General features: G+C 64.2%; 1 protein-coding gene across 16 annotated transcripts in view; it reads left to right on the forward strand.

The window, feature by feature from the left end:
• Window positions 1-1041: 1041 nt before the first annotated feature.
• Window positions 1042-23609, forward strand: part of FBRSL1 (fibrosin like 1) — a 97756-nt gene continuing 75188 nt past the window's right edge. For 5 of the 16 annotated variants that reach the window (XM_073021269.1, XM_073021263.1, XM_073021266.1 and 2 more), the window contains exons 1-2: window positions 1348-1815; window positions 19168-19365. In XM_073021269.1, the coding sequence (XP_072877370.1) occupies window positions 1525-1815; window positions 19168-19365 (489 nt within the window). In that variant the 5' untranslated portion in view covers window positions 1348-1524. Of the gene's footprint in view, window positions 1816-7300; window positions 7756-19167; window positions 19366-20183; window positions 22986-23609 lie in introns of those variants that run through there. The other 11 variants (XM_073021267.1, XM_037994903.2, XM_073021262.1 and 8 more) reach the window with 6 other exon arrangements.

Genomic DNA, 23609 nt, shown 5'->3' on the forward strand with positions numbered 1-23609 from the left:
ATACTCTATTTGGCCTTGTGTTCAGGGTCTCTCTCCCACTTCTAAGAGGGTCATCTGTCTCAGCCGCTGCGGGGTCACCAACAGCGCCTGGACACAGGAGGCATCTGGCGAATACGCGCTGCATGAATCAATGACTCCAGTGCCCACGCACAAGGGGCCCCGGGACTCAGGCAACCCCACCGGGCAGGCCCCTCCGAGCTCGGCCTGTCCTGGGGGTGGAGGAGGAAGTTCGCCCCGCGCCTGCCTCGCAACCGCAGCCGCCCCCGTGCGCTTCCTGCCCGCGCCGCCCTCCGCACTGCGCTCCGTGCCAGGCAGCAGCCCCCACCCCGCTGGGCGCGTTCCCGGGGGTCTCGGTGGCGGGAGTTGCTTTTTTGTGGGACTTGGGGGCACGTGGCGCGGGGCGGGGACGCGGGCAGACCCCTCCCGCATCCTAGGAAGCCCGGGCGGGTCCGCGGGGGCGCAGGGAGGGGCACTGCCTGGCCGAGGACCCTCCCCCGGTCCTCCTCGCCCTTTCCCCGTCCCTTCCACGCTAGCCGAGGGCAGGACTTCGGTTCCGCAGGACCGGAGGCCCCTCGTCCTCCTCGGAAGCCACCCGCGGCCGAGGACCCCCGCCCCGCAGAGGAGGCTGGCGCTGCCCCCGCCTCCCGCTTGGAGAGTACCGCCCGCAGGTGCCCGCGGCGGGACTGGAGGGGCCGCGGACGCCCAGCGCCCTCCCCTGAAGGAGCCGCGCGGACCACCGCGGGCTGCAGGAAAGGTCGGGGCGCCGGGGCGGGGCGCGGATAGGGGGCGAGGCCGAAGGGCGGGCACCTGAAGGCGGGGCGGGGCCTGAATGAACTAGCGCGGACGGCCGGGGCGGGGCCGGGGCCTGCGTGAGCGGGTCGAGGAGGGGGCGGAGCCTGCGGGGCGGGTAGGGGCGGGGCAAGTGTGAAGGGGGCGGGGAGGGGGCGGAGCCTCGTGAGCGGGGCAGGCCGCGTGACCGTGAAGGGGGCGGAGCCTTGTGAGCGGGGCGTGGTAGGGGCGTGGTCGGGGCGGGGCGCGCGGGCGCCCGCGGCGGCCCTCACTTCCTCTGGTGAGCGCAGCCGGGCGGAAGTGCGTCAGTTGTTATCTGTTCGGGGCGCCGCCGCCGCCGCCTCACGAGCCCGGTGCCCAGGAACCCGGCCGCCTGCCCGCCTGCCGCCCGCCGCCCGCCGCGCCCGCCCGGCCCCGCCCGCTTGGCTCGATAGCCGCGCCGCGCGCATGGGGCGCGCCCCCGGGGGGGCGGCCGAGGGCCGCTGAGCGCCGGGCCCGCCCCCGCCGATGCGCCCAACCGCCCGCGCCGGGGGTCCCAGGCCGCGCCGGGCCCGGGGCTGAGCCGCCCCCCGCGCCCGGCATGCCCGGCCCGGCCCGCCGCCCGCCGCCGCCCAGGCCCCGAGCCCGCGCGGCGCACACTCAGTCCGGCGGCGCCGCGTAGCCGAGGGAGCCCGCCTGCCGCGAGCCAGGCGCGGGGCGTCAAGGTCACCGGCCCGACGGGGCGCACGCGCCGCCATGGAGGCCAAGGTCCGCCCGAGCCGGCGCTCGCGCGCGCAGCGGGACCGTGGCCGGCGCCGGGAGGCCGCCCGCGACGCCCGCGCCCAGAGCCCGTCGTCGGGCGACGAGCCCGAGTCCAGCCCCGGCAAGGAGAACGCGGGCCTCCGCGGCGCGCCCCCCCGAGGCGCCGCCCCCGCGCCCCGCGCAGCGCGTCCCCCGCGCCGCCGCCGCCGCGAGTCCAGCTCCCAGGAGGAGGAGGTCATCGACGGCTTCGCCATCGCCAGCTTCAGCACCCTGGAGGCCCTAGAGGTAGGTGGACGGGCGCAGCTTCGCCCGCGTCGGGGCGAGAACGGGGCCGGAGTTGACGCGTTGGGCGGTCCCGGGACCCCTGGACTTGCGACCGCCCGCGCCGTGGGCACCCCTGAGGGAAGCCCCGGCCACTGGGTCCCCGTTCCAGGGACCCTGGGTGCTGACCGCTCTCCCAGACCGTCGCATCTGGAAGACCCAGCAGCGTTGGGTGGGTTTAGGGACGTTTTGAGTTTCAGAGGCAAAGAAATCCACGCTTAGAAATCGTGGGCTGTGTGACAGCACTGTCGGCCTTTTATCAGTTGTGTTTCTGTTGCCAGCGTATCGCTCTGCTTGGTTCAGGACGTGCTAGGGAGCAGTGCTGGATCTTAGGGAGGTGGTGATAAAATGGATACTCCGCGGGCCATCCCGTTCCCCCCTCCCTTCGAGGGCTCTGCTGATAAGGGGAGAAGGAGGGTTAATCCCAAGACCCCTCTTGGTGACCGTTGCTTGCTGCATGGTTAATAGGTTGGCAAAAAATATTGCTTGTGTGGCTGATGGACAATATTTGCTGAGCAAATACTGCCCCTCTTGCGTGAACCCAGTTGAGCAGCGAAGGAAATTAAATGCTGTCCCAGAGTTGGGACGGGCACTGTCTCCCCAGGACGGGCCTGGGCAGGAATGTTAGCTAGGTGCCCTCCACCAGGGCAGAGACCCCCTCAGCGAGGTGTGTCTCGTGTGGCACTTACTTTGGGGGACCCTCATCTGCTGGACTTTGACTCCCAGAATCACCCTATTTCCAACCCCTCTCACTTTTCCAGGGGCCTGGGAGCCCGTGGCCTGAGATCCCCCTGTCTTGGAAGCTGAGCTTTGGGAAAAGGGGAGATGGCTACTGCAGGCCCCTGAGGCAGCAAGTCGTCTTCAAGTTCTCATCCAAACTCTCCAAACTAGAGAGCCTTGGGTCAGGGCTGGTGTCCAGGGAAGTGGTCCCAGAACAGGTGCCACTTCATGTCCCGAGTGCACGGGCAGAGCTGGGGCTTCGTGTCCCGAGTGCATGGGCAGAGCTGAGGCTTCGTGTCCCGAGTGCACAGGCAGAGCTGGGGCTTCGTGTCCCGAATGCACGGTAGAGCTAAGGCTTCGTGTCCCGAGTGCACGGCAGAGCTGGGGCTCCTGTGGGCCCAGGACGCAGGGATGGTGCTAGGCCCATCACACAGCCTGGGCATCCTCTGTAGTGGATTCCCACACTGGGTGACTCCAGGGCTGGCACGCGCCATGCTCTGTGCTGGGACGGGATGGCCCTGGGGCTGTTTTCTGCCCTCTCAGTGGTGATAACGACATGGACTGCGTGTGTACTGAGCACCTACTGCAAGCCAGGCCCTGCGCTGGGCTCCTGCACTGCAGCTGAGACCGCGACGGTGCCCACCTTCCAGAGTCGTCACTGCCCGCCCGCGCCTCCTGGGTCCCTAACCGCAGCCTCCTTGCTGCTCCAAGCGGGTCAGCCCTTGTACCCTGCCGTTCTCTGCCTGCTTGATGTTTGGTGCCTTTGTGTCTCTGCAAAAATGTCACCTCGGACTCCTCTGAAGTGGTGCCCCCCACCCCCGTCAATGTTGCCCACCTTCTTCCTGTCATCCGCGCTTTGCGAAGCTGTTTTAGGATGTCTTTGCTCTCCATGTTTGTCTCCCGCAAGAACTTGTAAACTGAAGGAGAGCAGACACTGTCCTCTGTGTCTCCTATGGGGTCTGGTGCTGGGAAGAGCTCGGCGTGTAGAAAGTGCCCGGGAGACCCAGGGCCAATCCCAGGCCCATGTGCTTTGCCCGAAGTGGCTCTGACTGGCTGTCCACCTGCTCCAGCAGGGTCACGTGCGGCTGCCTGCCGGCAGTGGGTTCAGTGGGTTTTGGTGACTTCAACTTAGACCAGCGGTCCCCCAGGTCATAATGAGACGAGTCTGCTTCTGCGTGGCATTAACACAGCCACGGCACCCCGGGGTGGTTTCATGTCCCTTCCTCTGCCCTTCGGAGCCTGCCTGGGAAAGTACGGGGCTTCTGCACAAGTCATAACCTCATGATCGCCCCACACGTGTCTCTTGGTTGACCACATTTTTTGTCAAAGTGTAGTGGTTTTTCCCCAAAGTTCAGATAAATCGTAATCATATAAATAGTAATGACTGATTAAGTACTCCGCCAGGCAGTGTTCTGTGCTGCCCTTCACAGCCATCAACTCGTTTACTCCTGGAGGAGCAGCCTGCCCTCGGCTCTGCCTCCTTCTCTCAGTCTCTCTGTCCCCACCCACGTCTTGGGGGATCTTCCTACTCTGGGATGCTGGAGGATGGGACACTCAGGAGTCGGAGGAAGCCCTTGTAACCCCAGAGGCTGGCTCGTGCCCGCGGGACACTGCAGTGATGTAAACAACCACACACAAGTGTAGACTTGCCGGGGAGGTGTAGCCTGCCTGCGGGAGTCCTGTTACCTCCCCCCAGACCCCACATGTGCTGGGACCAACTCCCAGCCCCAGCCCCTGGGGCAGGCCCCCCACTCACAGCCCCTTCTTCCCCCAGGCAGACCACCCTCCCTGCCTGTCTCAACAGGGCCCCCTCGCCCTGTGCCTGGGGCAGGTCTCTGTACCTCTTTTGTGCCTCATGCAGGTCCCTGCCCCTTTTCTGTGCCCTGGATGGGGCACATAGGTTGTTCTGTGCCCGAGGCAGGCCCCCACACCCGTTCTGTGCCCTGGGCAAGCCCCCGCCCCCTTTCTGTACCCTGGGTGGGACACACAGGCCGTTCTGTGCCCGAGGCAGGCCCCCCACACCCGTTCTGTGCCCTGGGCAAGCCCCCGCCCCCTTTCTGTACCCTGGGTGGGACACACAGGCCGTTCTGTGCCCGAGGCAGGCCCCCCACACCCGTTCTGTGCCCTGGGCAAGCCCCCGCCCCCTTTCTGTACCCTGGGTGGGACACACAGGCCATTCTGTGCCCGGGGCAGGCCCCCACCACCTACATGTTTATATGTGCTCCTGTAGTGGAGGAGGAGTCCCCCCTTGTCCTGTCCCTGTGTCTGTATGTGCTGTGAACACAGCAGGCACTCCCTACATGTTGGCGGTGGTGGTTGTGAGCTGAGGAGGGCCAGGGTCTGGCCTGGCTCAGGGTGTGCCTGCAGCCCTGGAGACAGCATTAATGATTAACGGAGGATGGAGACGGGAGCCCTGTGGCAGGGCTGAGGACCTGCAGAGGGGCGTGCTGGACTGGGTGTGCTGGGGTGGGTGGGGCGGTATGGCTGACCTGAGCCAGCCATCTTGATTTTCTACTCTTAAACCAGGGGCAGTGGTTTGTGGGGACAGGAGGCCTGAGGAAGCCCTGCTGGCCTCTCCCTTGCTCTTGCTCTGACCGGGAACTCTGGGTGCTTGGGAATATGGCTCTTGCTGTCCCTTTTGTATCCTGTGACGGCTCTGTCCCCTGGTTGTGCTGACCAGAGGACACAGGAAGCCCCCTGCCCTTGAAGCAGTGCTGTGACCGTACGTGCCCGGTCAGTGCTGCTGTTCTCTGCCTGGGGTCCTCCCAAGAAGGCTGGGGTCTGAGAGGTGTATCCAGGGCTGCGTCAGACTGCATCTTCCCAGATAGCAAAGGCCATCCTTATCTGGCCTCAGGCCACAGAACAGGTTGTGCCGGTCCCTATATCTCCCAGGAGATAGGCCAGGCCCGCTTAGCCCAGTGGGCTGCACCACCCCTTCCCGCATGCTGGCCACACAACCCCAGTGACGCTGGCCACGGTGCTCTGGGCTGGGCCTGGGCCACAGGGAGGTGGCAGAGTGCCCAGGAGTACATTGGCCACCAGCTTCAGGCAGACACCACCATTCTGGTTTGGTGTCTGTGAGTTTTTGTTGATGTGTATTTTTCAAACAACAAATCACTTTCACCTGGTGACTTTCACCTGGTTCACACAGCAAGCTCCGTAAGAAGGTGTGTGCTGAAGCTTGAGCTGTTCCCTGACTGGCACACGGGCCACTCAGAAGGTCCACGTGTGTCCCGGGAATAAAGGTGGAAGGAAAGCACCCAGCATCCCAGCTTGGTGGCCAGCGGCCTCCTCTAACGCCTGTGCTTCCACATTCTCTGCTCAGCGTAAACCACAGGACATCACCCAAAACGCTGCGGAAGCTGCCATGCACAGACAGTTGTGCTTCAGAAACCTCAGGCTACTGATTGTGTGCGGCCCCCGGCCTCCCAGGGCTGTCCATGGGCGAGCTGTGACCCCTGCTGAAAATGGCCCAGAACGCTGGTGGGCTTAGGGTGTGAGCCTGGAGCCAGTGGGCCTTGGCCAAGGGGAGGGTACAGGTTTTTGGACACAGCCCGTGGTGGGGAATGTGAGGGTGTGAGGGACTGGCCCAGGCACCTTCCTGCCCTGCCCTGCATCCTGGAGGCTGAGCCAGGTGGTCTGTCTATGAACCCCAGTGGGCCTGGTGGGCTTCACAGAGTGGCCAGGATTCCAGGAGCAAAGGCCCAGGCATAGAATCTGGGCTGGCTCTTGGCTGCTTGGGGCCGGAAGTATGACCTGGCCATGTGGGGGCTGGGCCCAGCCCGCCGAGCACTGCATGTGGGGCCTGACAGTGTCACTTGGACCTCTGGGCACCGCTGAGACCACACTGTTGGTGGTGCCAGTGGGGGCTGAGTTTGTGCCAGGGGCGCTGTGAGTCCAAGCCTGGCTCAACTCTCAGACAGATGGGGGTGGGGACTGAGACCGCAGACATTTGGGCTCAGTGAGGAGAGCCAGGGAGAGGGCAGGCTTCGGCCCAGGGAGCTCCTTGTGGCTGCTTCCTGGTCTCCAGGTGGGGAAACTGAGGCCTAACGAGAGGAAGTGCTTTACCCACAGCCATGGGGCAGGGGTGCGGAGCTGAGCCAGGGCCCGCCCTGTGACAGTGAGGGGCTGCCTGGAAGCTGTGTGGATTCCTGTTCCTCCCAGAGAGTCTCACCGCCGTGGGCAGGGGCTGCTCCCTCAGGGGAGGTGGACGCAGGGGCCGTGAAAACAGTCACTGGCCCCTCGGTCCACGTGGGTGCCCGCCACCTGTCCAAGCCCTGTCTGGGGGCCAGCAGCTCCTCAGGCCCTGCCATGGCTGGAGCGGGACCTGCACCTGGCCGCTTTGGCTCTGGGAAGGTTCCGCGTCCTCTGCCTGTGGCTCTGCCCCTCGCGGGCCCTGCCTGGTGGTTTGCTGGCCTCGGGGTCAGGGCTGTTACAGTAGGACGGTCCCTGGCCCTCTTCCCCATCCCCTCCTGCCTGGCTGCTTGGCCCTGTCACTTCTTGGCTCAGGTTTCCAAGGCCTTCCCGTCCTTGCTGTGACTATGCCGCGTGCCTGTGCGTCCGCACGTGCTGCGCACCGTTGCGGTCGGGGTCTCCCAGGGGTCCCTGTGACTCACTGCACAGTCCTCCAGCAGGGAGCCAGACCCATACCAGACCCGGGCTGGCCCCACCCCCTCTTTCCTGGACTAGACTCTCGTGCCCCAGCTGTTCCAGCTGTCCTTACGGGAGATCTGTCCCCAGATGTCCCCCGTCTCCTGCCTTTGTGGGGTTGCTTCTCTAGAGAAAGAGAAGTGCCCAGAACTGGCCCTGCTGTCTGTGGGTGGCAGTTTTAAGGCTCCTGATGGTTGTGAGGGCCTGTTCCCTGCCGAGGGGCCCGTGTTGGGTATTTACCCGGGCTTGTGTTTTCGTCACTCTGGAAGCCTCGTTTCGCTGTGTTTTCTGGCTGGTTGTTGCTGTTTGTCTGAGAAAACTTCTTCCCACCTGGCATCTCTACCTGGGCACTTTGTTGGATTCTCTCGTCAGCACAGACAGTTTCTAGGGGACTCTTGGGGGGTTCCCATAGGCCCTGCTGGCATCTGCACATGGCTGTGACGTTGCTGCTTTCCCGCGTCTGTGTTGCAGGACTCCTCGCACCTTACTGCGTTTGTGTGTCCGGAGCGTGAGGATTGGTGTTGCTGTTTGCAGGTATCTGTGTCCCTCCCTCCTTCCCTGTTTCCCGGCATTCTGATGGGCGCCCTGTGTTGTGCAGGATGCATCTCTGGTCTAGCATCAGGTAGGGGTGGCCCTGCTCACCCAGCTTATGCCGCCTCCCTGCGCTTTCTTCCCAGGCCCCACGGCACCCGTGCTGCTGCTGTCGGTCTGTCCTTGAACTCTGGACGTGGCCCTGGCGTCTCCTGTGTTAGTGGAGTCTCATTTCGGGTTGCTTTGCCGATGGTTCGGAGTTTTGCCGCCCTGTTTCTAGTAGAGTTAGTCTGGTAGTGTTACTTCCGCTGGTTCTGCATTTTGGTTGGGAACTTTTCATCTTTTTCTGTAACGACAAAATGGCATAAGAATTAACCGCTTTCTCAGCAGCTGGACGGAACACTTGAGTCCCAGTACTCCAGCCCATTTAATGGTGACCAGTTAGAGACCCCAAGTCAGCATGGTTTGGGGTGGGGACACGGGTAACGAGGGAGGGGCCACGGGACCACCTCATTAGAAGTGGAGGCTGGGGGAGAGGAGCCCGGGATGCCCTGGCCAGGTCAGGAGGGCCTTCTAAGTAGGAGGACCACAGAGCTGGGCCAGGGTCCCGGGGTGGACCCAGCCTGGCTGCTCTGAGTCAGAGGCAGCCACAGGAGGAGCCCAGCCCACCTGAGTCTCCAGGAGCCCCCTGAGTCCTGCAGGAGGAGCCCAGCCCACCTGAGTCTCTAGGAGTCTGAGTGACCCCTGTGTCCCAGGCTGTCCTCTCCAGGCTCCCCCTCCATACTCCCCTACCCAGATGGCACCAGGACCCCCTCTGGCCTCAGCTCCTGCGTATTTCAGGAGCCCACAGGCGTGACCACCCTTCAGTGCCCCAGTCTCCTGCCCCTGTCAAGATGAGCTCAGTGGGTGGCCCCAGGCTAGAATCCAGGCTCTGGGCCTCAGGACCCCTGGGGCGCCACCTCACCCCTGCTGAGGCAGTCCCGGGCTGGGGATCTAACCCTTCTCAGTGGTCCAGGGTTAGGCCCTGACTACCCCTTCGTGGCCCATGACAAAGCCATTTGTCCCTAAACAAGCGTCAGCATGTAAGCGGCCCCCAGGTCTCTGAGGGAGGGCCAGGGCTTGTGGTGTGCGATGTGTGTGTTCGTGCCATGCATGTGCCTCCCCCAGAAACCCCTCGGGCCTGATGCCCTCCCCGGCCCCACCCCAGGAGCATGTGGCATCTAGAGTGGTCGTGGGGCAGCAGCTGGGAGGCCCGTCGCTGAGCCTGGCCTGCACTCCCTGGGAGAGCTGGCCCACAGGGCCTCCGGGGAGGGTGCCTGCTGTTTCTTTGGGAACCTGGGGAGGTGGCTGGTGGGGAGAGCTGGCCGTCCAGATCTGTCAAGCCCCACAGCTGCGTGCCCCTTGTGTGGGTGTGGGTCCCTCTCTGGGCCCCGCGCTCACGGTGAGGCCTGTGCGGGGGGTCACGGGGCCGGGGGCTGTGTCAGGATGTGACAGCAGTCAGAGTGTTCCAGTGGGGAGGCCTGCAGGACCCACAGGCCCCCAGCCACCCTCACAGAAGCTCCACAGCGGCCACCTGCCTGTCAGACACCTTCTGGCCAATCTCTGGAGGTCCCAGCTGGGGGCTGAGCTACAGGCTGTCCAGGACTGCAGCAGAGTGGATCTGTGGCTGCCCACCCCTCCCGGCCCCTAGTCCTCCACTCTTGTCCTTCTCCATACCCTCCAGGGAAATGAAGAGGATGAGCCATCCCCACACACATGTCCTGGTCTGCCCCTACCAACCCCATGTGGGGATGTGGGTTGTGGAAGTCTGGGGTCTCCTGCTGTACAGCCTGGAATGTCCAGATCCTGTGGGAGCTGTGGGAGGTGCCGGGGCCCCTCGAGGCACTACTGCACGGGGCCCCCCATCCTGGTCAGCAGGGTGGCCCTGGGTGGGACTTGGCTGTGCCCCTCCCTGGGTAGGCCTTGCAGAGCTGGGTGGGGCTACGCTTGGATGGACACTGACCTGTTCTGGGGGAGGGACGCTGGAAGCTGAAGAACCATCAGGTGTTGGTGTCCCTGTGGGCCAGGACAGCTGGAGGTGCAGCTGCGGCTACCCTGTGTGATGGATGGAAACTGAGGCTTGGCCATGGTACTCACCCCACTGTGGGCTGGGCAGAGAGGCCGACAACCCCAGCCAGGTCCTGTGGCCACCTGCCCATGCTCCCATCCGCTCAGCAGGCTTCCTCCGTCCTCACCATGGCAGGCTGGGCCCCTTCTGCCTATGTATGTGACCAAGGGTACCTGCCACCTCTGCTGTCCCCCGGGACAGTGCTCTGTGCTCTGTAAGGCCTCCAGGAGCCTGGGTGGCCAAACTGGTCCCTGGGACTGGTGGGCCTCATCCAGCCTCGGCAGCTGCCCCACCCATCCCAGACCTCTGCTCAGGTCTTGCTGCTGCACAGCGGAGCCTCCAGGGCCAGCCCGGCAGGGTGGTGCTGGGCGGCAGTGGTGCTGGACCTCTGGGAAAGGCCAGGTGAGCTGCTGGCCAGCAGGGAAGAATTCTGAGCTGTTCTGCTTTCCCTGACGGACTCTACAAGCATTTATTGAGCCCTGGCTGTGTGCCAGGCCCTGGGCCAGCCCCCAAGATACACCCACAGGCCCCGTTGCCACTGAGTATTGGGATGGCAGTAAAGAGGCTGTCGTTGGAGGCTAGGAGTCACAGAGGAGACTGTGAGGGCTTCTGGGGAGGAGTGCAGGTGTGAGGGGCAGCACTGTGGCATGGCGGTTCCTGAGATCCCGTCAGGAAGGGCATGTGTGGCAGGTGGTACTGGTTTGAGGTGCCTGTGGCAGGCTGTCTGGAGACGGCTGGGGGCTGTGGCTGGGGGACTGCAGGGCTGGGGGTGGGGCACTGCGCAGTACCTAAACTCCGTGAGATCAGGTCCTTTGAGGACTCAGGGCAAATGGGGCACATGGTTCCACGTACCTGTCGTAGAGGACGACAGGCGCCCTGAGGAGTGTGAGGGACAGAACAGCCACCGAGCCCCAACTCTCTTGGCGCAGCAGAGCTGTGCTGCTCTGGTTTGTGTGGAAAGCTGGCCTGTGGGGTGGACGGGGTTCCCAGAGCTGTGCTGGCGTCAGAGAGGAGGCTGGGTGGGCTGCTGGTCCCTCTGCAGCCCAGACAGGCGTTGAAGTCTCCATGCCCGTCTTCCCAGCCCACGTGTGTACCATGTGTGTGCACCCAGGACCCTCTGGCCAGAATCCATGGTGTCTGGCTCAGGAGGCACAGGCACTGCCCTTTGGACTCTGCAGGAGCCATCAAGTGTCTGGGGCTGGGAGCCGCACGCTGTGACCCTGCCCCACTGAGGCCAGAGGGGCGCCTGCCCAGTCCGTGGCCACCACCTTCCCTCTGTTGAGAACTTGGTCCTGGCTGGTCGGCTGTAGGTAGCAGAATAACTGAGTGTGCCCCAGGCTTACGCGCGGCCCCACCACCAAGCCTTGCTACTGAGCGGTGGTGACAGTGATGGAAAGGGCAGCAGTGCCCCGGCTCCAGGCCCAGGCACAGCTCCAGGACGTCGTGTACATCATGCCCACTCCCCTCGGCAGCCACCATGGCGGGTGCTGTGCTGTCCCCATGCTACAGATGAGGAACCTGAGGCACAGCCATGCAGTCACTTCCTGCATCTACACTGCTGGCGAGTGGCTGAGCAGGATCAGAACTCAGGCATGGGCTGGAGGCTGGAGGCTGGGGCTCCCCCTCTCTGGCCTGGGCCCATGGGGCCGGCCTCTCTGCTCCCTGTCCTCTGTCCCCCGTAGGGCCAGCTGGTCCTGCTGTGTGTCCAGACTGGCCTCCAGGGAGTCCTGGCCCTTTGGCTGTCCCCTGTCCTGGTCCTTCCACCCTCCCAGTCTACAGTTTTCTAAATCAGACGTCGTCTAACTGCTGCCCTGCCTGGAAGCCCAGAGCCCTGCAGACTCCGTCCAGCCCGGGACAGCCTGTTGACACTCTTACAGGGAGTCCAGGCCCTGCAGACTCTGTCCAGCCTGGAACAGCCTGTTTGTGCCCTCACAGGGAGCCCAGGCCCTGCCACAACCCCACCCTCACTAACCTGTCCTGCTGTGGCATCCCCCACAGCCCTTGGTGCCTGCCCCAGTTGCTGCTGCTCGTACCACAGCAGGCCTCTGGCTGTCCTCGGCCAGACCCTAATCCCATGCCCCACTTACCTGCCTGCTACACCCTGTCCTATGGCCGGCATGGCTGCCTGCCTCTCCCCAGGGACCGTGTGGCTGGGAGCCGGTTGGGGAAGGAGCCCAAGGGGCCTGCAGCGACTGCCCAGGGAGGGGGACCGTGATGTGGACCAGGCCCCCGACGTGGACTGGACTGGGTGGGGGCTACGTTGGTTCCCCTGTGACTCTCCTCTCCGAGACCCTGAGGTCAGAAGTGGGTTGGCCTCTCAGTCCTGTTCATTCTTGGGGCTTAGCCCCTACCAGCCCCCAGCCCTGGGGGTCGTGAGTTCTGTGGGCGCAGCTGGACTGGAATCCCGGGATAAAGGTGGGGCCGAGTGGCGGCTGCCCCTGTGGTCCTCGTACCCCAGGCCTGTGGCTTTAGCGACACCTGGCTGGCGTGGGCCCAGGCTGCCCCCCCGTGGCTGAGGAAGAGGCTCTGTGTGTCCCAGGCTGCTGCGTGGGATCGCCTGTGGCAGCTGCCAGCAGAGGTGAGTGGCTGGGGGAGGGCCTCCCAGGGCCAGGAGCCTCAGACCAGTGTGGGCTGACAAAGCCCAGCCCCTGTGGTTGGTGCACTAGGTGTCCTTGCTGCTGTCGTGAGTTCACAGGGGCCAGAGTGAGCCACCGAAATGAAGCCTGAGCCTGCCTTCCGCTCGGGGCCAAGGCCTTGGACAGGAGTGAGAGAGGCTGCTGTGAGCAAATGCACGGCCCATTCCTGTGCAGGGGCCAGGACAGGGGTCTCTGGAGAGGTTGGGTCCCCAGCAGTGGACTCCTCGTCATCCCAGCAGTGGTGGCCACACAGCAGGGCCCAGCATGCAGGACGGCCCTGGAGCAGGACACCCAGGCCGGTGGCTCCTCCCTTTCCTTCGGCTGGCTGCCCAGACGTCAGCTCACAGGGTCCTGCCCTGCATCCCCTCTTTGGGGACAGCCTCACCTGCCCGCTGTCTCCATCTGCTGGCTCCTTTCTGTTCTCTTCATCTAAATCTAAATCCAAAAGACCTCCCTTTCTTTTTATTCTTTTCATTGTGAGGAAGTCCGTGTGTACAGAGAGTGCACGGACGGGATGTATGTTCGTTTTGAAGAGTTGACCTCCCAGGTCTGAGTGACACGTCCCTCTCAGTGTGTTGACTACCATCCTGATGTGTCCTCATGCCCCAACCTGCGGCAGCCCCCCAGGTTCTTAGGGATAGAGGGGTCAGCTGCCTGCTTTCCCCCGCTGCCAGCGTTGGTGTGGGCTGTCCCTCCAGGGGGCCCTTCTAGAATCCTTGGCAGACCCCACTGGTGGCCGGGGCAGGCTCCAGCCCTTCGTCACCTCCCTCCTGGCAAACTGCCACCCTGGGCCATCCCCCTGGTGCTGCCTCAGCCCTCTATACCCGGCTCTCCATGCCTGGCCCTCATGGCCACCCAGAGGAATCCTGCAGAAAGCCTTTGGTTTGAAGGGCGAGGCTGCAGGCCACAGCCAGGTGTGATCCATGGTCTTCCAGTAAATTGGAGCTGGAGGGAGGAACACATCAGTGAGGCTCCGAGTTCACAGCAGGACTGACCTCCAGGCGTGGCGCGTGACAGTGGCCTCCTGGTCGGGCTGGTCAGAGGGTAACTGGGCAACCTCGTTCACTCTCCAGGCTCAGCCCCTATCAGACGGTTCTCCAGGCGTGGCTGGACTGGAACCCTGGGATAAAACCAGGGCCAAACAGTGGCTCCACTGTGGTCCTCACACCAGCCTGCCCCTCACACCATCCCCCACTTCCCTGCTTCAGGCCTCACGCCCACTATCCCCATGCACGGAATGGGCCGTGCATTTGCTCATGGCAGCCCTTCTTACTCCTGTCCAAAGCCTTGGGCCCCGAGCAGAAGGCAGGCTCAGGCATCATTTCCGTAGCCCACTCTGGCCCTGTGAACTCACAACAGCAGTGAGGGCACCTAGCGCACCAACCACCAGGGCTGGGCTTTGTCAGCCCACACTGGTCTCTGAAGCTCCTGGCCCTGGACCAGAGGACCCCTCCTGTCCTACCCCCTCGTGTCCACTTGCCATGCACCCTGCATTCACACCTGTCCTGGCACCACTCCATCTCAGGCAGCACTGCTGTTCTCCCTGGCACTGTCACCAATGGCCTGGGTCTCCGACTTGTCTCCAGGTAGCTCTTCCCAGCCCACACAGGGCCAGGCCACAGCCTCCACAGCTCCCAAGGAGTGGGGTGCAGCAGTAACGGCCAAGCTGGGCCTCACAGCGCCCCACCTCCCACCGTACCCCCCCCGGGAGCCCTGACCCTGCCTCCCTGCCCCTAGAGTGCAACCACGTGCCCTCACTGGGTGTTCGGGAATCTCAGCCGTCCCTGAGAGGCAGCAGCCACCATGCTTGTGGCGGTCCTGCAGGGGCAGCCCAGCTCCCAGATGCTGGTCCCTTGCTAGGCGAGAGCCGCAAGCCCGCAGGACCACATCCTGGAGGCCATGGGAGCAGCTGGGCACAACCTGGAGGCCTCTGGAACAACTGAGGTGTCAGTGAGGCTTGCCGGGCAGTCTCCGTGGGTGCTCGATGTAGGGTCCCCATGAGAAAAAACCGGCCAAGGTGACATTGGGACACCCTGGGCAGGAGGGAGACGTGGGGGCTGTTGCCCACTGGGTGGGTGTGAGCCAAGGGGGAGAGAGGTCATGGTGGGAAAGGGTCCCATTCCCACTTTTGCAGCTGGAGGGGTGATAGACCCAGTCCCCACACGGGGCTGTGGGTGGGGCTCCCTGTAGAGTCTCCTGTGTCGGCTTCTGTTCAGCTTTTGACCCCAAGGCAGAGGGGATGGCGGGGCACAGGCCACCACAGGACCCGGGTGTGGGAGGCAGCCGTGCCAGCTGGGCGCTGAGCGGACGCTCAGGTGCTCTGCAGGGAGAGCTGTGGGGTTTGCACCCAGACTGAACACAGTTGAGAGGCAGAGGCTCTGGGCTTTGGGCCTGAGCTCTTGGAATGACAGAGACAGACCTGACGAAGGTGTGAGCCAACAAGGTTCTGGGAGCCAAGCAGCTGCATCCTTCCTCAGCCTCCTGCCCCCAGTGGAGAGCAACTTCCGACCCATCCCAGATCCCCGGGGGCTCCCTCCCCATGGAGAGCAGCTTCCGTCCCATCCGAGAAGATCCCTGGGGGTTCCAGGCCTGGCTTTGCCTGGGGGAACGTGGTCATCACTCTGGGTGGGAAGCAGAGGGGCCTGCCAGGGAGGTGAGGTCTTGGGTAGGCAGTTCTCCAGAGCCTCCTGCCTGGTGACAAGGAGGGGAGAGGCCCCTGCTGTGGTTTCAGGAGCTGGGCGTGGCCACCTGGCTGCAGGGGGTAGGCCAAGCCTGGGCGGGAACAGGCAGCCCCGTCCCCAAGAGAGGGCAGCAGGGCTGTGTGTGCTGGGGTAGAATTATTTTGTCTGTGTCTGTGTCATTGTAGTGTAGTTGGGAATGTTGATGGTGCTGTATAGTAATGACATTAAGAGAGCCAGAAGCAGTCGCATAGAATTGCTACAGGAGAATTTGTCTAGCAGTGTTTCAGAAACCTGCGCCCAGCCCTGGTGGTCCTCCCGGGAGGGGAGCTGGGAGGTCTGGGGCCCTAGCCACTACTGGGGGTGCTGGAAGCCACTGCATGGCAGTGGCCTTGCGCAGGGAGGGCCCCCACCGCACTTTCCTGGAGAGCCTCTGTGTGGTGCCACGTGTGCTGACCCCGGTGTGCACTGCAGACCTGTTGGGGGGGGGTTCAGGGCCTCCACTGCCTCAGCCTAGCAGGGGTTCCTGCAGCTGGGACAGTGGCCTGAGGCGGCCCGGCTGGCACCCCAGAGCTGGGCTGGATGGTGGGTGGTGCTGGGGACACAGCTCCTGAAGCCTTTCCAGGCCTCTCTTGTCTGTGTTTTCATTCCACACTGGGGTGGTCACTGCGGCCAGCACGTGGGGTCCTGTGTGTGTGGATTAGATAATCAGGGCCCAGGCCCAGTGCGGTGGTGACTCACACCTGTCATCCCAGCACTCTGGGAGGCTGAGGTGGGCGGATCACCTGAGGTCAGGAGATCGACACCAGCGTGGCCACGTGGTGAAATCCCATCTCTACTAAAAACACAAAAAAATTAGCTACACATGGTGACCTGTAATCCCAGCTACTCAGGAGGCTGAGGCAGGAGAATTGCTTGAACCTGGGAGGCAGAGGTTGCAGTGAGCCAAGATCGTGCCACTGCACTCCAGCCTGGGCAACACAGTGAGTCTCCGTCTCAAAAACAAACAAACAAGAAGATAAGCAGGGCCTGACCCACCACTTAGCAGAGTGCCTGGCACAGCCTCACTGCGGAGAACACGATGAAGTGGGTGAGCGCGTGGCTGCTGCTAGTCTCCCTGGCTCCGTGCAGGGTCCCCACCCAGAGCTCATGTCACTTCCCGGTGCAAACCTTCTGGGCCTTTCTTCCGTGGAGCCCAGGCACCTTGGTGTGGTGGTTGGCGCCACCCATGGGGGTGGGGCCGTTGCCCAGTTTACAAATGAGGACCCTGGGGCTGCCCAGGGCATGCACTGTCCCTCAGTCCCTGGGGACTGCCCCCCATCTGGCCTGGACTCCTGTCCCGGCCCCACCCCCACCCGTGGTCTGCCCCAAGGGGGACTCCGGTCCTCACAGGAGCGGGGGTGGCCACACTGCTGCCTGTCATGGTGGCCTTGGACGGGACGCTGTACGGTCTCTGAGCTGTACCACCAACCCCTCAGGTGTATGTGGAGTGACTGAGCCACTGGGCAGAGTGGGGTGTCGGGTGCAGCGGTGGGGCTGGCAAGGGCCCCTGCCTGGGCCTCCTTGGTCATGCCTCTCTCAGCAGCTGGGCAGGGCAGGGCAGTGCTGTGGCATTGCTGTGGGGCCTCTGAAACCTGTCAGGCGCAGCCCACAGGGCCGGCCTCACCCTGGAAAGCCCCGGAGTGGCCAGGAGAGGGGCCAGCTGCATGGCTATCCCAGGCCTGGGTACCTTTCCCACTGTCTTAGGGTAGCAGGCAAAGCGCTGGCTCGCACCTCAAGAGTAGAGTCCTGGGACAGCCCTCCCAGAGCTTCCTGGGAATGGCCTCCGTTCTCTGCAGTGAGTGTGGCTGCAGCGCTGGCTGGGGGTTTGTGGGCACAGGGGCTGCGCCTGGAGCCGGAGACGTCGGAGGCTGCCCGGTGTGGGCACCCACCCCTGTGCTGTCTGTTCTCTAGAATGTTCACTCAGCAGCGCTTGTGAGCCCTGCCTGGGGCTAAGCAGGGGGCAGGACAGATGGACGTTCTGGTTCGGGTCAAACGGGACAGGAAACTAACTGCCTTGTGCTGGGTGTGACTGGGGCCGGGGCCGGGAGGGAGGGAGCTGGAGGGTGGGTCTGTGGATGGGAGGAGGGGCCTGCAGAAATCTTTATATTTTTTTGAAAGCAAAGTAACACTAAAGCAGGTTTACAGAAAATGTGGTAAATGTAAACAATTTGCCCTTGACACATGCATCCTTCTGGCCAGCTGTGAACACTGGCGATGGAGAGAGGTGTGGAGCGGGCCTGGGGGAGCATCCGTGCCCTGAGGGCACCACTCGGTTGTGCCTCCTCATATCTGCCCTTTGCCTGTCTCCTCTGACTCTTTGCCCATTAAAAAACAAATCCTAGCTCAGCAGTGCCCTGCATGGCAGGCTGCCCTTGCAGGTTTCATAGTTACTGGGAAAGGTAACACCTTGATTTGTTCCTACTTTTGATCCAGCGCTGTGAACAGCCGTTCTCTCGGCTGCAGCCTTTGATTTGTCCAGGCTTAGACCCTCAGAGCTCAGTGGGACTGGGATTGGATCCATAGCTGCCTGGGACGGGCAGCCCTGACGGATCCTGGGTGGAAGAGCAGGAACTCTCGAGACCACAGGCTCTCGGGGCTTGAACAGGCCGCTCACAGCAGGGCTCTGGGCCTTGAGTGGTGGCTCTGCAGAGAGCACATGGCAGGAGCTGGGTCTTGGGGAGGCAAGGAGGCTTCCTGGAGCCGGAAACAGCGGAGTTGGAGTGACAGGATCAGCCCTTATGGGCAGGGGGCCTGGAAATGCTGCTGGGCCTCTCAGGGCCTCCAGCTCAGACTGGTGGGGGTGGTGCTTGTGTCATGGGGAGGGCTCCCAGCCGGGGAGGGCGTGGCCGGCAACACCATGGCTGTGTCCCTGTCGTCTGTCCTTACTGGAGGGACAGCCAAGGCCCTTCTCCCCAGGGACACTGTGGCTCTATGTGGGGGCGGGTCCTCCTCCCCAGGGACGCCGTGGCCCTTTGTGGGGGCGGGTCCTCCCCAGTGACTTCCCAGGGTCCTTGGCAGCAGCTCTGATGTGGGTCCTGTCCTAGGCTTCACTGCTGCTGTTTTTCTCACAGCCGTGCTCTCCCCGAGAGGATTCTATCCTTTCGTGGATGCTTGTCGCTGGCCAGCTGGCTCCTCTGTATCCTAGACTTGATGCATCGTGTATGTCTGCGCCAGCCCTAGTGCTAGGAGCCGAGCCAGCATACAGAAGGTGCTTACTAGTGGTTTACCGAGTGTGGGGGTGGGGACCCCAGAACCTGGGGCTGCCCGATGTCCACCGGCAGGGCGGGAGCTGGAGTGTCCTGGGGCTCTCCACAGGCTAGTTGGTACTCTGAAGGAGTTGAGATGGGACAAGAGGGACCAGGGGAGGCCAGCAGGTTTACAGGGGACCTGGGGTCGTCCCCAGGGTCTGATAGCCCAACGGTGAGCACTGGGAAGCATCTCTGTCCCAAATCCACAGACCCGTCTGGGAGCACTGGCCAGACCCCCTCAGGCCCTCTGGAATACAGTGTCTCCTGGGGAAGCACTTCCCATGGGCTGTTGCCTGGAGGAGCACTTCTTGTGGGGCCTGGGTGTCCCCTGGAGAGGCTCCTGTGGTCCCTGGCCCCCACTGCAGGGCACTCGCTCAGTGTTGAAAGACAGCCCTGGTCTCAGCAGGGCTCAGAGGGGGCAGTCCTGGGCAGCCCTGGGCTGGCCTCCTGTGAAACTTACTGGAGATTCCCTGCTGGGCTAAGCTTTGTCGGGCCCCTTTGCTGGCTGAGCCCTGGGAAACTCCCATCCCCCGTCCCACTTCAGCATCTCACCTGCCGTCTTCCTTCCCCTCAGAGATGCCCTTCCCAAGTCTGGAGGCTCCTTCCCTTGAGAGCTGCTGAGGTGGGTGCTGTCCCAGGTGCTGTCCTGGGCCCAAGGCCCTGGGGTCCCACCAATTAACTGGCGTTTCCCTGTCTCCCTGCAGAAGGATATGGCCCTGAAGCCACATGAGCGGAAGGAGAAGTGGGAGCGTCGCCTCATCAAGAAGCCCCGGGAGTCGGAAACCTGCCCCCCTGCGGAGCCGAGTGAGAACAGGCGGCCCCTGGAGGCAGGCAGCCCCGGGCAGGACCTCGAGCCCGCCTGCGATGGGGCGAGGAAGGTCCCACTGCAACCCTCCAAGCAGGTGAGCAGGTCCCTCCCCGACCGGGAGCTCTGCGTCGGGTCAGTGCTCACCGCCCCGGGGCCACGCCAGCACCTGGACACCACCCCATGTGGCCCCCGGGCCTGCCTGGCAGCGCGTCCATTGTTGTCAGGCTTGGGGTGCAGGACACGTGGACAGGGCTGGGCTGAGCAGAGGCAGGAGCCCGCTGGGTCACGGAGGGGTCGTGACGTGCCTAGGGCCACAGCAGGAGAGGTGCCTATCTGGGGCAGCAAGGCGCGCGTGCCGGGCTGGGGCGCCAAACTGATAGGCCGGCCCCGTTTCCCTGCCGTGTCCATCAGGCTCCGCCGACTACAGGTGTCCAGCGTGTCTATAAGGAGGGGTCCAGGCGCATTGCCGAGGGCTGTCCTGTCCACACGCAGCGCCATCTGCTCACGTGTGCAGCGTGGGGAGGGGAACGCTTGGTCCCGGCGGTGGCTACAGGCACGTGACTGTGGTCAGTGGTCAGGTGCGTGGCCCAGCTGGGAACAGGGCTCTGCCTGCCCTGCCCAGGAGCCTCCTGCCCAGGAGGGGCTGTCAGAGCAGGTGGGGGCTTCCCTAGCGCGTGGGGCTCTGTCCTGGGTGCGGCTCAGCCTGCAGCTGCTTCCTCTGCAGGGGGTCCACTGGTGTGCGCCTTCCTTCCTTCCAGGGTGGGGCTCTGCGCGGTGTCCTCGGCTCCCCTCGGCCCCCTTGGGAATTGGGCTGCTGGAGAAGGACAGCATGCCTCCTGGGCCTGGGCTGGACGGGGGTTCCGCGGGCGGTGACACCTGCCCAGGTGGACACGTGCTCTTTCTTCCATGCAGGTGTGCTCCCCAGAAGGGGGGCCGCTCCCAGCCAGCCACTGGGACCAGAACGGCCCGGCCCAGCGCCAGCAACAGCTCCAGCCCAGCCAGCCCAGCCAGCCCCAGGGGTCCCTCCCAGCCCCGTCGGCACTCCCGGACCCCGGGCAGCCCTGCCAGCCCTCCCAGCGGCCACTCCTGGGTCAGCGCAGCTGGCCCCAGCGGTCACTTCTGGGCCTGAAACAGCCCTGCCAGCCCCGGCGGTCACTTCTGGGCCCCGGTCAGCCCTGTCGGCCCCAGCGGCTCCTTCCAGCCCCAGATCAGCTCTGCCAGCCCCAGCGGTCACGCCTGGCCCAGCCCTGCCGGCCGCATTGGGCACTCCCAGGCCCCAGGCAGTGCTGCCGGCGCCTGCGGTCACTGCTGACCCCGTGTCACCACTGCCGGCGCCTGCGGTCCCTCCTGGCCCCACGGTCCCTTCTGGTCCCCTGCCTGTACTGCCGGCGCCTGCGGTCCCTCCTGGCCCCAAGGCACCGCTGCAGGCGCCTGCGGTCCCTGCTGACCCTGTGGCACCGCTGCCGGCCCCTGCGGCCGTGGGCCAACCCGTGTCACTGTGGCCAGCCCGGCAGGGCATCCTCAGGACAGCGCAGCCGGCCCCTGTGGTCGCTGCTAGCCCAGTGCCAGCGATACCAGCCCCCACGGCCACTCCTCACCCTCCGACCACGCCGACGGCCCGCCAGCTTCCTCCCAGGACAGTGCTGCTGCCCCCGGCGGGCCTTCCTAGCCCCGTGTCAGTACGGCCAGCCCCGAAGGTCCCTGCTGGGCCAGCCCAGCCGTCCCCGGCGGTCACTGCTGCGCCCCAGGCAGCCCCAGCGGTTAGTGGAAGCCCCAGAGCAGCCCGGCCCACTCACGCCTTCACTCTTGGGCCCGGGACGGCCAAGGCAGCAGAAGCAGCCACTCATGGGCCTGGAGCAGCCCTGCCCACCCAAGCGGCCGCTCATGGGCCCAGAGCAGCCCTGCCAGCCCCTGCGGCCGCTCATGGGCCCCAACAAGCCCTGCAAACCCCAGCCATTGCTCCCCATTCCCGATCGCCCTTCACTCCTGGGGCAGCCAGGCCCACGCTGCCGGCCTCTCCTGGGGCTTCTCTGCCAGCCGCGGCGGTCCCTGTTGGATCTGGTGCCAGCCCGTCAGCCGCGGCTCTCGCTTCTGGCCCTGGGCCATCCCTGCCGGCCCCTGAGGTCACGGTGGACCCGATCCTGTGCCCCCGGGGTGGCCCGTCAGGCCCCATCTGTGAGCCCTGGAGCCTGATGCCTGCAGGCACCTCCCCATATGGGTTTTCCAGCCCACTCTGGTGTGAGCTGCACCCTGGCAGGGCCCTGAGGGCCAAGGCTGCCTTGCCCTTCGGGCCGGAGATGCTTTGCTGGACTAGCCTGAGGCCTTCTCTAGACAGGGCTGGGCTGTTTGTCGTTGGAAATTGAGGCTCGGCTGGAGGCGGGAGCCCCTGCAGGGCCGTGATCAGGCTGAGGCCCACCACACCAGGAGGAGAGATGAACTGGCATCTGCGTGCTGCCCCGCCATGCTCCCTCTTCCCCCACTGGTGTCACAGTGCCCCCACCCGCGTTGCTGCCTGTGCTGTGCGTGCCCTGGGAGGGGAACACAGCCCCCGAGGGCGGGGAGCTTGCTGGGGGCCCCTCAGCGTCTTTCTGTGCCTCTGAATTGACAATACTGTCCTTGCATCTCTGAGTCTGCGTGCACGCCTGCCCCACGCGTGCCAGCTGTGCAGAGCGCGTGAGCCTGGTGTGTGTGTGCTGTGTGCGCATGTGCGCTGTGTCCACGTGCGTGCGAGAGAGGGTGTGAGTGAGTGGTGTGCTGGGCAGGAACGATCTGTGGGGTGCTGCAGTTCCTGCAGAATAGCCCAGTGGCGAATGGTGAAGGTGTGGGTTTCAGTTCAGGCCCTCCCCCTGGTATTCAGGAGGTGCTGGTGTCCACCTCCAGGGCCCCCAAGCTGCAGGGGGCACACGGGCCTATCTGGTGGGTCAGGAGCTGCAGGGGACCCGGAGGCTCCCACCCCCACCTCTCAGGACTCTGCGTCTACCACCCCCGTGGGCATGCACTGATGGGTTGCCCACAGCGTCTGCAGGTGAGGGGGAGCCCATAGGGTGGGCAGCGCCTTCTGGCTTCCCCATAGTCCCCCGCAGTGTCCCGTCTGACTGTTGACCTACATGCAGTCGGGCACACGTCACACTACAAGGCTACCCCTGGGCCCATCCCTGCCCCTTCCACGGCCCCCACCTGTGGTCAGGGGTTGCCACCCCCTCAGGACTTGGTCTCAAGGCAGTCCCACTTGAGTCTTCTGGAGTCCGAGGCACACCACTGGCCCAAAAGGGAGGGGGTGTTTGGGGGGGCTCTGACTGTCTCCAGACCTTAGGGGAGCTGGGCAGGCTGTAGCCAGTGGCCCTCCAGAGAGCAGCGTTGACCACCTGGACGCCTGCGCCAAGTGACAGGAGACCCTGGTCCCGCAGGCCTGGTCTCGCCCAGCTGGGCAGCCTCGGGTGTCAGGAAGGGGGGTAGGTGTCCCTGGCTCCCAGGCCAGGCAGCTGCTGACCCCCAGTTCCCTGCAGTTGCTCATGAGGACCCCACACCCGCAGGCCCTCCTGGGTCCTGACCAGCCTCTGGTGCAGCATCTGCTTTGGCCTATGGGTCCCCTCGCTCCCCACCCACGCAGGCCCCTTCCTCCGGTGCTCACCTGGGGCCTTCATCCCAGAAGCGCAGGGCTTATTTTTCTGATTAAAGAAAATAAAAAGTGCCGTGCCACTATTTTTTATAACAGCATCAGTGTTTGTAATTTAAACAGACGAGCTTGTGTCTTACGTGATTTATTCCCACAAACGGCTTTTGTGCTGGGCTTGGCTCGGGGTTCATTGCACTCTGACCAAACGGGAGACCTGGAGCATCTGTTCCTGGCCTTCCTGCCCACCCATCTGAGGCCTGGAGTGTGGGTCTGTACTGTGCTTGGCATGCAGGGTGCTGGCCTCCAGATCCCCCCACCGCAAGGCTACTGTGTGGGCCAGTGTGGCAGGGGTCAAGATCCCCCTTTCAGCTCGTGCCTGGGGGGCACCCATCCCCGGGGTAGGTGCCCTGGGCACTGGTGAGGGAGGGTGGTTCAGCCCAGCGTCCTCTGCGCGGCCTGTCAGATGCCTGTGTTCTCACAGAAGGCCGGGGCATGGAGGGGCCGAGTCCTGGCTGCGGCCCACTGGCTGAGCTCCGGGCTAGACCTGGCACACTTGGGGTGCGGGCTTGGAGGGCGGTGCCATCTCAGTCACCCACACAAGCCATTGTCTCACAAAGGGGCTGGAGTTGCCTTCAGACGTCTCTGTTGTTATGCATGGGGAACAATGGTGATTTCAACAGCCTCCTGCCCTCCTTCCAGGCTCAGGCCCCCGCCCCCACTGC

This window comes from Chlorocebus sabaeus, chromosome 11 (genome assembly GCF_047675955.1).
Source record: "Chlorocebus sabaeus isolate Y175 chromosome 11, mChlSab1.0.hap1, whole genome shotgun sequence".
NCBI lineage: Eukaryota > Metazoa > Chordata > Mammalia > Primates > Cercopithecidae > Chlorocebus > Chlorocebus sabaeus.